Raw genomic sequence first — 13,003 nt, 5'->3', positions numbered from 1 at the left:
GGAGAGGTCCACCTGGTGAAGAACTGAGGCCTCTTGACAAAAGCCACGTGAGTAAACCGTCCTGGAGAGGGGGTCCTCCAGCCCTAGGCAAGCCCCCCGATGACCAAAGCCCCAGCCAACATCATGAAAGCCACCTTATGAGAAATCCTGAGCAAGAACCACCCAGCTAAGCCATCCCCAGATTCCTGAACCAGAGAAACCGTGGGACAATAAATGCTTATTGCTGTTTTAGACCCTTACATCCTGGAGTAATTTGTTATGTGGCAATAAATACTGAGCACAGATTCTGGCACCAGGAGTGGTGCAAAATTTAACAAAACTCCCAAAATGTGGAGTGGTTTGGGATGGAAGAGTGGCCAGAAGCTGGAGGACTTTTGCTGGGAGTCTCAGAGAAAGCCCGATGGCCTTCGAGGAGGCAGTGAGGGAAGGTTTCCAGGAAAGTGAAAAAAACATTTTTGGGGTTAAGGGATCCTTGTTAGGTGGTGGCAGAAGGGTTCACAACATGCTGCCTGTGGTCATGAGGAAAGTAGAAAATGTTCCTGATGAGTTGAGTGGTCAAGCTAAGACAGTCCCAGGCAGAATCCTGGAAGGTGCCGCCTGGTTACTTCTTGCTACTTATAGTGAAACGCGACGGGGAGAGATAAGCTAAAGGAAGGGCTGTTAAACCAGGACTCAATGCTGTGGGCTTGAAAATCCTCTGCCTCTCCAGGTGGCAAATGAAATGCATGAAACAGGTTCTGGGCAAAGGTCAAATCAAGGGTGCGCTCAAGAAAACATGGTCTAGACAGCAGTATCAAGCAGTATCAGCAGTATTTCGTCTTGTGGAACTGAAAACCACAGCCACAGAAAGAGAAAATGAAAAAGCAGAGGACTTTGTACCAGATGAAGGGACAGGATAAAAACCCAGAAAAACAACTAAATGAAGAGGAGATAGGCACCCTTCCAGAAAAAGAATTCAGAATAATGATGGTGAAGATGATCCAGGACTTTGAAAAAAGACTGGATGCAAAGATTGAAAAGTTTACCAAAGACCTAGAAGAATTAAAGAGCAAACAAACAGAGATATGCAACACAATAACTGAAATGAAAAATACACTAGAAGGAACCAATAGCGGATTAACTGAGGCAGAAGGGTGAATAAGTGAGCTGGAAGACAGAATGGTGATAATCACTGATGCGGAAAAGAATAAGGAAAAAAGAATGAAAAGAACTGAAGACAGCCTAAGAGACCTCTGGGACAATGTTAAACATGCCAACATTCGCATTATAGGGGTCCCAGAAGGAGAAGAGAGAGAGAAAGGACCCGAGAAAATATTGTTAAAGATTATAGTTGAAAACTTCCCTAACATGGGAAAGGAACTAGCTACCCAAGTCCAGGAAGTGCAGAGAGTCCCCGGCAGGATAAACCCAAGGAGAAACACGCCAAGACATATAGTAGTCAAATGGACAAAAATTAAAGACAGAGAAATGTTATTAAAAGCAACAAGGGAAAAACGACAAATAACACACAAGGGAACTCCCATAAGGGTAACAGCTGATTTCTCAGCAGAAACTCTGCAAGCCAGAAGGGAGTGGCATGATATATTTCAAGTGATGAAAGGGAAGAAACTACAACCAAGAATACTCTACCCAGCAAGGATCTCATTCAGATTCGATGGAGAAATCAAAAGCTTTACAGACAAGCAACAGCTAAGAGAATTCAGCACCACCAAGCCAGCCCTACAACAAATGCTAAAGGAACTTCTCTAAGCGGGAAACATAAGAGAAGAAAAGGACCTACAAAACCAAAAACAAAAGAATTAAGAAAATGGTAATAGGAACATACATATCAATAATTACCTTGAATGTAAATGGACTGAATGCACCAACCAAAAGACACAGACTGGCTGAATGGATACAAAAACAAGACCCATATATATGCTGCCTCCAAGAGACCCACTTCAGACCTAGGGACACATACAGACTGAAAGTGAGGGGATGGAAAAAGATATTCCATGCAAATGAAAATCAAAAGAAAGCTGGAGTAGCAATAGTCACATCAGATACAATAGACTTTAAAATAAAAAATGTTACAAGAGACAAGAAAGGACATTACATAAAGATCAAGGGATCAATCCAAGAAGAGGAGATAACAATTATAAATATATATGCACCCAATATAGGAGCACCTCAGTACACAAGGCAAATGCTAACAACTATGAAAGAGGAAATGCAAGGCAGAAATAGAGACACAGATGTAGAGAACAAACACATGGACACCAAGTGGGGAAAGCAGGGTGGGTTGGGGGGGGGGGGATGAAAAAAAAAAAGAAAAAAAGAAAACACGGTCTGAAAAAGAAGCTGAGGGTGTGACTGCAAAGTCCTTTGATTTTACAGATCCAGGGCCGTGTCCCAGAGAACCGTTCTCTCCAAGCACTGGGCTTCTAAGAAGCTTCTGTCCCTTGGCAGTCTCGGTAGAAGCCCAAGGTGGAAGGGCTTGTGTCAAAAAAAAAAATTTGTGGGCGTGGGTTTTGCCTAACAGGATGAACCCCAATGAGAAGCCCTGCCAACTCAGACTGACAGAGATCCATAAAGGTAAAAGAAGCTTCCGGACCCCCAAGCTTCTACAGGCAGGAAGTAGACTATAAAACTACACAGCTGCTTGCATGTGATACCTTTCATACGAAAGGTAGGATGACTCAGAGGGCGGAACTTAGGGGCCAGGGGGCAGAGCCAAGAGCCCTGGAAAGTCATTTCTGGGCAAGAACTGGACTGAAGCCCAGTCAGGGAACCACCAAGATTTTCCCAGCTGGATTTCAGAACTGCTTTGGGTCACTGACTGCTGTTTGTTTCCTGTCTTTCTCCTTTTTGAACAAGAGAGGTGTTTGTAGCAGTTATGCTATTTCTGTCCCACCAATATATGTTGGGTGTGGGAGGGACAGACCTTCACAGGTCTTCAGATTTCTGGAACTAGTACTTGATGAGCTGAACGTAAGGAACTATGCCCATGAGCCCCATCTGTGCCTGGACTTCATTTAGATGAGATTCTGGAACTTGAGCTGATGCTGTAACGGGGTCAGACTTTCGGGGGCCTCGGGAGAGGGTAGGAGGAGGGTGAATCATTGAGGACCAGAGGGCAGACTGTGGTAGCCAGCCTCCAAGATGACTGCTGATAATCCGTGCCTCCTGGTCTTCAGGCCCGTGTGCAGTCTTCTCCCACGCTGGAGAGGGCCACCTGGTGTACCCAGCAGGATGCTGCGGCAGTGACAGAGTGTGACTTCTGAGGCTTGGTCGCAAGAGACATTGCAATTTCCATCTTGCTCTCCTGGATCCCTTGCTCAGGAGGAGCCAGCTGCCGTGTCATGAGAACACTTGAGCCGCGTTCTGGGGAGGTCCATGTGGTGAGGAAGCGAGGTCTCCTGCTGCCATCCTGGAAGTGGATCCTCCAGCCCAGGTCAAGTCTTCAGGTGACTGCAGCTTTACGACGGGCCCTGAGCCACAGCCATCCTGCTAAGCCGCTCCCAAATTCCTGACCCGCGGAAACCACATATACAATAATGATACACGTTTTTTTTTTTAGCTCTTTATTGGAGTATAATTGCTTTACACTGTTGTGCCAGTTTCTGCTGCACAACAAAGTGAATCAGCTGTATTTATACATATATCCCCATATCCCCTCCCTCCTCCTTTCCACCCTCCTTATCCCACCCCTCTAAGTCATCACCCATCATCGAGTTGATCTCCGTGTATTATGAAGCAGCCTCCCACTGGTTATCTATTTTACATTTGGTATAATACATATTTGATATTTGCTTTAGGCTGCAAAGTTTGGGGAGAATTTGTTACTCAATCACAATAACTAATATACATTGCGTGTTAATTTTACATGAAAGAGACAAAAATCGTTGAATTCTAGTTAATGGTATATATGCTAAAATATTTACGGGGAGGACTGCAGGTGTGTGCTATTTATTTTGAAATGCATCAAAAACTAAGATGGATTAATGAATGAGTAGAAGGATGGGTAGACAGAAATGTAATGAGTATAGTGAAATGTTAACGGTAGAATTTGGTGGGGGGCTGTTCTCTGTAAAATTCTTTTTGCTTTGCTGTACGTTTGAACGTTTTCATATTAAAATATTTGGGGGAAATCGCTGAGTAACTTCTTAACTTGGTGGTAGGTACATGAGCGTTCCTTAGATGATGATGATGTAAACTGTAGAGACACGTTTCATTTGCTCCTTAGTTTGTACATTTCAGAATAATAACTATTATTTGAATGGCTGAGGGAGGTGACTAGGTGAGTGGTCCTGAGCGAGACCAGGGGAGGGTGTGGAGCCACAGAGAGACCTGGGGACTCAGAGGGGTCTGGGGCTGGGACCTGGAGGTCAGAGAATGGGACCTTTATACCAGTGGCCACAGAGGAAACCTGGGAATCGTGCCAGGGACTAAGTCAACCCTGCTACTCTGCCAGTGAGGCTGGCGAGGTCGAGAGGATGGTGACAGACAGGAAGTCTCCTCCCCAAATGCCATGAAGCCTTTCAGTGGGGGGGGGGGGGGGACGGGGAAGGGGGGGAAGGAAACCCTGATGGCTGTGTGTCCCCAAAGGGACCAGGCTCTGAGTGACAGTCACTGAGATAACCAGCCTTAAATCTGACTGAAAAGCATTAGGTTAGATTAGATTGAATATATCACCTCTGGAGAAGTAATTTTCTCCATAAGCCTCAGTCTCCTAGAACCTGTAAAATGGTAATAAAATATTTAAAAACCTCCTAAGGCAAGAGGGATTTCAGTTACCAATATTTCTGTACATCTGAGTCAAAGTACATAAATTTAGATTCTGATACACATTCATATATATTCATTTATATGTACACACACACACACACACACACACTCACCACAGAGGTACTGATGTGTGCAGATGGGCAGAGTACAATGTCTTCGAGGGGTTTGTGCCACAAAGTCAACAGGGAGAATCTGGGTGATAAGGGTGACAGCTTATTTTTTACTGTTTTCTTACTTTCTGCTTATCCCAATTTTTTCACAATTGATTATGTTCCACTTTGGAATCAGAGAAAATAAGCCAAAACCAGAGAAAGACAAATATCATATGATGTCACTTAAATGTGGAATCTAAAAAAAGGCTACAAATGAACTTATCTATGACATGGATATAGAGGTACAGATGTAGAAAATAAACTTACGGTTACCAGGGAGTAAGGGTGGGGAGGGATAAATTGGAAGAGAGGGATGGACACATACACACTACTATACATAAAACAGATAACTAATAAGGACCTATTGTATAGCACAAGGAGCTGTACTCAATACTCTGTAATGGCCTATATGGGAAAAGAATTTTTTAAAAAGTGGATATATGTATATGCATAACAGATTCAGTTTGCTGTACACCTGAAACTAACACAGCATTTTAAATCAACTATACGCCAATAAAAATTAAAAAAAAAAAAAAAGCAAAAACCAAGGCCCATCCTCCTGGCCAAAAGCCCATCCCCTAAGCCGCCACGGAGATGCCCATGAATACCTTGCTTGACGATGGGAACCCTGCGGGTGGCGCTGTCCATCACAAAGGAGAACATCTTCCCGCTGGCACTCATGGGCCGCTTGTGGGAGGCAGGCGGCACCCTGGTGGGCCTGGGAAACCCCTGGGACCAGCTCCTCTGCACTGGCGCTGGCCGGACGCCCGGGTGCAAGGGGATCTGTGGTGGTGAGGGTGACTGGTTCGGTTGCTGCATGGCCCGAGGTGGCTGTGGCCTTGGCCAAGGTGCTGGGCCCCTCACCCATGGGAAGGAGACCTGCAGGGGCAGACAAGAGGGTCAGGGGAGGTTACGAGCAGCCGGGATGGTCTCCACCCTTCTGTCCCAGCGTCATAATTGCTGCCCTAAGTTTTAGCATATGAGTCACTTCCCCAGGGAAGCCCTCCCAGACTCTCCCCAAATTTGGGATGGCGGTCCCCACCATGGGTCACATTGCACACTATCGCACCACCATGTATTGGGTGCAGCCTTCATGCCAGGAACCCTGCTGAGAGATTTGCGTGCATCACCTCTTTTAATAACCTGACGCTCTGTGATGAGCCCAAGGCTGAACAAGACCTAGTGACCTTCCCCAGATCACACGTTTGGTTGTGAGCTGCTGAGCTGGTACAACACCACCTCTAAGAGGGTAAGAGCTTTCTGTCTATCTTGCTCACCGCTGTATCCTTAGCACCTAGAATAAACCCTTGGCGCATACAGAGTAGATCCTCAAATACTGGTTGAATTAATGAATGAGCAGATCTCCAAAATTCAAGCCCAGCTCTCCAGACCTCACAGCCTGCCTTCCTTTCATCCACACTACGTGTCTCTCTGGCACTCCTACTCCACCTGTCCCCTGAAGCCGAGGGGTGGCAGGCACCCCAACGGGCTCATCAACCTGTGATCCTCAACATCCACCACACTTGATTCTTGCCAGACACGCCATAGACATCTATCCAGGGGACCTTTTACCCTCTGATCCAGCCGAAGATGTCTGTAGCTACGTTCGATGGAGAGCACATCAAAATCCATCTAAACTGGGAGTAGCAAATGCTGAGAGGTGCTGACATCTGGCTTTGTCTTGGCTAAATGCTGTCGTGGCGGTTTCTCCCTGTGCATAGTGGTTAAGCCATGACATTGTCATTGGGGAGCAGCTCTCCTTATTCCTAGTTTACAAGTGAGGCTTGGAGAGGTTAAAGAATTCACCAAGCTCAGATGGTGGTGGAGAGGGTGGTGGGATCGGGGTCTCAAGGGCTCTTTCCCTGTCTCTCTCTCCCTTCTCTGCACCCCCTCCAGCCCCCCAGTCTCCTGGCAGAAAAAAACACACTTTTCAAGAAGCTAAGTTCAAAGGTTTGTCGCCTGTGTGGGGTCACGTTTCTCTTTCTGCAGACTGGAGACACATAATGAGAAACAGGACAGAACGCTTCCGAAATAGGAGCGCTGGCAGACAGAACTTCCTATAGCTCCAGCTGGATTGTATTCAAGAGGGAGGTTCTCCACTCACTCAGGCTCCCGAAACAGTCTTTTAGCTATAGTCTTGCCCAGCCAAGTCAAGAATCCGGTGAATTCCCCCAAAGACTTTTTTGGAGTCACTGAGAATATTGTTGGGGGAAATCAAACTCCAATTGCCTGGGACATCTGGCCCAGCATTTATAATGACACTGGCCCCGTTGAAACCTGTCTCAGGAATGGACTTGGCAGTGTTCCAGAACTCTGTTCCCTTAGAGTAGATTTGAATTTCTCTCCACTGCAGGCACCTTGGTCTCCACCTAGGCTTTCTTCCTTTCTCTCCTTTCAGAAGCTGAGACACCCTGCTCCTGCCCCTGCACTAACCTCTCCATCCACCCCACCCCTCCCCTTCCTCTCCTCTGTGGCTGTCTTGCCTGAATCATTCCTATAACCTTTCCCCATCTATTTACTGAAGATTTATTGAATGAATGGGCTGAAGGTGGGAAAGGGTAAATTCGAATGTGCTTTATCCCCTGCCTGCTAGAAAACAAATCTGGGGACCACGGGTAGCAGTGGAGGAATTCCCTTTCCTGCTGGGATGCTCATGTAGAGATGCCTCACTGGCCACTAACTGCCAGGGTGCTAAAGGGAGTTGTCATATCTCATGCCTCAAGGGGTCCACTGCTGTAGTGGACAGGCCACAACCCACTTGGCTCTTCTGGAAATCCCGGGAAACTCCTCCCCAATCTCTCGGTCTATTGCTGTGGGTGGGGCTAGGCAATCAGCCAATCACACCCTCTGGCCATACTGATTGGTTCAGCAGGGCAGGTGATCCAATCGGAGCCAAGGAGACCCAGGAAGACTTGGCTGGACACCAGGATCCGGAGTGACCTGGTGGGACTTTAGAATGCTGCCAGCGTCTGAGAGTGGAGGCCAGACATGGAGAGAGGGACGCTGTTTATTCATTTTTCAAATGGTGGTAAACAACACTTAACATAAAATTTATCATTTTAGCCACTTTATAAAGTATATCGTTCAGTAGTGTTAAGTATATTTACATCACTGTGAGGTGGATCTCCAGAACTTTCTTGTCTTGCAAAACAGAAACTCTATTACCATTCAAGGCCTCCCCACGTCCCCTCCCCACAGCCCCTGGTGACCAACGTCCTGTCTCTACAAATTTGACTCCTCTAAGTACCAAGTACCCCAAATAAGTGAAATCACACAGTACTTGTCTTTTTGTGACTGGCTTATTTCACTTAGCATAATGTCCTCAAGATTCATCCATGTTGTACCATGTCAGAATTTCCTTCCTTTTTAAGGCTAACTCATATTCCATCATATGTATGGACTGTATTTTGTTTATCTGTTTAGCATCATGGGCACTTGGGTGGTTTCTTGGCTGTTGTAGCCATGCTGCTGTGAACATGGTGGTGCAGATAAGGAAGCTGGTTTTGAGCCCTGGCTGGGGTGGCACCCTGAAGAGCTCCATCCTTGAGGCCGGCTAGAGCTGGTTTCTGTCACTTCGGCACACAGTGCCCGAGAACGACAGGGTCCCTGGGGGGAAGGAGCCAGAGAGGTGTAAATGCAGCAGACACTCCAATCTGCTCTTCGGGTTCAAAAATTAAAAAATAAAGTTTTGGGTTTTTTAATTTTTTTCTCTAAAGCATGTTGATTGAGGCTAGCTTTAGTTGGAGGGTTAAAGTTGGTTTTCTCTAGTTTGCAGGCTTGCTGTATCACAGGCAATGTCCAAGTTTTCCTCAGAAATTACTGCTGGTAACCACAAGGAAACGGGCAGGGAAAAAAGCAAACATAAGAAAAAGACTCACATTAAAAGCCAGCTCCCCAGGCTGTACAGGAAGCATGGGGTCAAGGTCAGTTATCAACAAGTCTGTTTTTGGAAACTTTAGTTTAAAAATACATGCGAATGCCTTTTCTCTTTCCTTGTTTATGTTCTCTGACCATATGGTATGTTGCCATAGTTGGGTTTTTTGTTTTGTTTTTGAGGGAGCATATGCTATATTCCTGACGTCTTTCCCACACTATCTTTAAAGTAGCAGGTTGTCAGCCACCTGACTTAACCATGACCACATCCGCTGCTGAATTTATATCGGTGTGAATAAACACGGGTCAATGATTTACTCAAAAAATCACTATCCATTTTTTTTTTCTGGATTATCTATTTGTTATTTGGGTTATTTTTCCAATATCTGCTTCTAACCCTGTAAAAGGTGTAGGTCAAATGGGAGACCCTAAAAAAAATTCAAGGTAGTTTGCACATCGAGTACCTACAGGACATATGACTTCTGCCAGGAAGCCCTGGAGCCTGTGGAGAAGGTGGAAACTTCAGCTTTGCCCTTGGAGAGCTCGTCATGTGCTCCGCCACTTGTAAGTAATTACTGACAATAAGACGGCTATGAGTCACTATGTAGAGAAGGCTCAGAGAGGTTAAATGACTTGCCCAAGGTCTCACAGCCAGGAAGTGGTGATGCTGTTTGACTCCAATATCTGTGATTTTAGGGCTCCTAGATTATTTGAAATCATGACTTATACTTGCTTTCCATACTCACAAAAGGATCTTAGATGATTGGTTAGTGAATGATAGATTTTCCAAGTTAAAAAAAAAAGAAATGAGGGGACTTCCCTTGTGGTCCAGTGGTTAAGAATCCGCCTTCCAATGCAGCAGACATGGGTTTGATCCCTGGTCAGGGAACTAAGATCCCACATGCTGCGGGGCAACTAAGCCTATGCACTGCAACTACTAAGCACACGGGCCACAACTACAGAGCCCACATGTTCTGGAGACCGTGCACCACAACTAGAGAGAAGCCTGTGCGCTGCAGCAGCGGATCCCGTGTGCTGCAACGAAGACCTGATGCACCCCCCCAAATTACATTAGTTAATTAATTAATTAAAAAAAAGAAAAATAAATGAGAATTAGATGGTGTGAAAAACCACAAGATATCGCACGGGCTATTTGGAAATGGGATTTTCTAGAAACACTGAGAACTGTCTTATGGAAGTGTTATTCATCTGGTACATGCCACGTCCTGGAAGCAGCTCAGAGGACCCCAGCCTCCATCCAGGAAGACCTGTGGTATGTTCACTGCTGTACCAGAGGCGTGCTGGGGCCAGCTGGTACCCGCCCACGAGAACCAATTGTTAGACGTCCAGGAATTTTGCCAACTGGTTGATAAACACAGCCACTAATAAGAATTCACTTACACAAACTTACACTTAAATTATATCAGAAACAAAGGTGATAAAAACTTAAAACTCACCCCTTCCTAATTATTTTACTCTATTTTATTATTACCTATGCTCTTGAGGTTATTTCATTCTACTATATGTGTCTGTTGGGAATGATACACAGTGATGTGTTACCACACATCTCTTTCCATCACTGTATTAGGTGATGTATCACTGGGAGCTTGAAATTGACTGTGGGGGGAGTATTACACCCCAGAAATCAGGAAATGCTATAAATCCAGACTTGATTTTTAAAACCTTTTATAAATAGGTTTAATAATAGTGGTTCATGTAGAGCTTGATTTTGTTTGTTTTGCTGATTGCCTGGACTTAAGGCGGTAATGGAGAAAATATTAACAATGCAGATTATATAAAAGCATGTCGTGTCTCAGCCATTGCGTTATAAATAGCACAAAAAATTGAGGAAACGTTCTTCCAGTTTCTTAGAAGTATTATCTGATGCAGCAAAAACGTTACTCACGTCACTGATGAACATGTGAAGTTCTAACGTCTTTCTTTCCTCACTTGTATTACTCATAAATCCAAAATATCCAAAAATATCCAAAAATATCCATCAATCCTCAGGTTGGGAACTCTCTCATCTGTCAATTGCAACGAGAAATTGGCTATGGATACAAGAGTTCAGCAAAAGCCACTGAAAGCATTCTGTGAAACAACTGGCTATCTGGAATTTACAAGCAAGAGCACTGTGTTTCTTGTTATTTGGAAAGACTGTGCTACACATTCTTCATGTCAGTGAACCTTATGCTATGCCTGCACGTACTTTACTTTTTTCAGAGAGCTAGTCGTTTAACATGTACCAGCCAATCGCTGGCTGTGCTGGCACTGAGCAGAGTGCCTGGGACTCGTGGTAGGTGTTTGCCGACTGGGCTGAACAGTTGGCAAACGGAGTGTAAGTAAAAAGGCCTTAGATGCTGGGGTTGGGATGGGGAAAATACATGCTAAGCCTGGTGCGTCTTGTAATAGCAAGAGAGTAAGGAAGTGCCCAAAACAAAAAGGTGAGGAGATGCTCAAGGACATAGCAACCGACCTGAAAGAGCTCCCCGTGGCCGAGGCTGGAAGAATTTGAGCAAAGAAACAGATGATGAGTATTGGATTATAACCCAAAGTGTAAAATAAATATATATGAGTCCATACTGGTGTAGATACATGAGTGTGTAAATACATAAAGCGGGGCGAAGAGACCATCTTCCTTACAGGAGAATTTAACATATGTAGGTGTGGAGCTTAATTCCCACGGTCTGGAAGCGCCCGGAGTGGGGGAGGGGAGTGAAGGGCAGGGGGTGTGGGGGGTGGAAGGGAGGCACACTGACCACAGCATGGAGGAGCCGTGGACCTCGAAAGCCAGGATGGACTGAAAACATGGTCATTAGATCTCAGAAGCCAGGAGAGGGGGCCATTTGGTGCTGGGGCAAATGACCTTTATTTACCTCAATAGCTCCTGGGGCCTCACCATCACTCCAAGTGGGGTAACAATTCTAAGTTCCCAAGAAAAGGGTAAATTATGTCCAGGATTTTCAATGTGAGGAATCCGGATTATACATTTAGAACACAGAACTGCCAAGTTATATATTATTTTTAGGTTTTGGAACTTAAAAGAATTGGGTCCCTTTGAGCTGTTCAGAAAAGTTATTCGTTTGGATTTTTCCCAGCTGGGTTAAAGGAGATCTGGCCCATCTAATTTTCTTTTTTTTTTGTTTTTGTAAATCTTTAAACCTACAGTTTTTCTTTTCTTTTTAAGTTCTAATTAGCTTCCCGGTGTCCATAAGATGGGAAATAGAATCTAAGGAGAAAATAGCCGAATTTCTGCAAATAGCTTTTGCTACCCCTAGACTTGGCCTACTTCAGTGCAGTCTTGCCCAACTGAGAGATGGAATGAGTGAACTATGACCATCAGCTATGTTAACAGGAGCAGCAACGTGGTTCTAGTTTGGTAACAAAGGGTGTGACCTGCCAGAGGAAGCAGGGAAGCATATTGGTTCCCAGGTTCCTGGCTGGGTCTGGGTTCTGTCTCACCAGGATGCTAGGGGTTCAGTCCATGTGCCTGCCTCCATGTCCCTGATGGTGTCTGCATGGTGTGTAGGCATCTGATGACAACACAGACCTCAGGGGTCCTTTCGTGTGAGTTTTTGCTGAGGACGCTGTGCCTAGGCTGTCTGCCACCCCGTGCCCTCCACTTCACTGGCCTCGGAAAATCTCCTCCGATATAAAACACCCCGGCTCAGGATTTCTTGTCATACCAGCAGGTCCCCACAGGACCTGTAAGAGCACATTGTAGAGGAAATCCTTTGAGGTCAGGTTGGAGATGACAAAGCTTGACCAGCAGGAGGTTTGCTCTGAAGGGCACTGTGCCCTCTGGTCATTCACTCAATGACCAGCTCCTCAACCCCGGGTACAGTAAAGCCACATCCTGCTTAAGAATGGGCTCTATTCAAAGGTCCCGTGGACATGGAAACGCCAGCCTTCTTGGGGATGGACAAATAAGGCCCCGACTCTGTGAGCTTCTCATCACACCTGTTCACCAGAGGAAAGAAACGAGCTACTCTGCTTCCTTGGAGACTGGCCCCGGACTTTTCCAATGGAAAAGTGGATTATTTGTCATTTTCTTTCCCTAAATTCCTTGTTGCAAATAGGAAGGTTCTGCTTAGGCAACAGGAAATGCTTCCTAATGTCACGGACATCTATTTTTTTTTTTTTTTTGCCTATACTGCATCCACTTTTCCCATCTTCTGGATAGGTACCTTAATTTTTTTGTGGGGAAGACA

The 13,003-nt window shown here is 45.4% G+C and overlaps 1 protein-coding gene across 1 annotated transcript in view; it reads right to left on the bottom strand.

Moving 5' to 3' along the window:
* Positions 1-13,003, bottom strand: part of FHAD1 (forkhead associated phosphopeptide binding domain 1) — a 140,699-nt gene that overhangs the window by 93,995 nt on the left and 33,701 nt on the right. Inside the window, exon 4 of the mRNA XM_057723042.1 lies at positions 5,528-5,798. Coding sequence (XP_057579025.1) covers positions 5,528-5,798 — 271 coding nt within the window. The remainder of the gene's footprint in view (positions 1-5,527; positions 5,799-13,003) is intronic.

This window comes from Hippopotamus amphibius, chromosome 1 (assembly GCF_030028045.1).
Source record: "Hippopotamus amphibius kiboko isolate mHipAmp2 chromosome 1, mHipAmp2.hap2, whole genome shotgun sequence".
Lineage (NCBI taxonomy): Eukaryota > Metazoa > Chordata > Mammalia > Artiodactyla > Hippopotamidae > Hippopotamus > Hippopotamus amphibius.
Note: the sequence above shows the minus strand (reverse complement) of the source record. Positions and strands in the feature narration are given on the sequence as shown.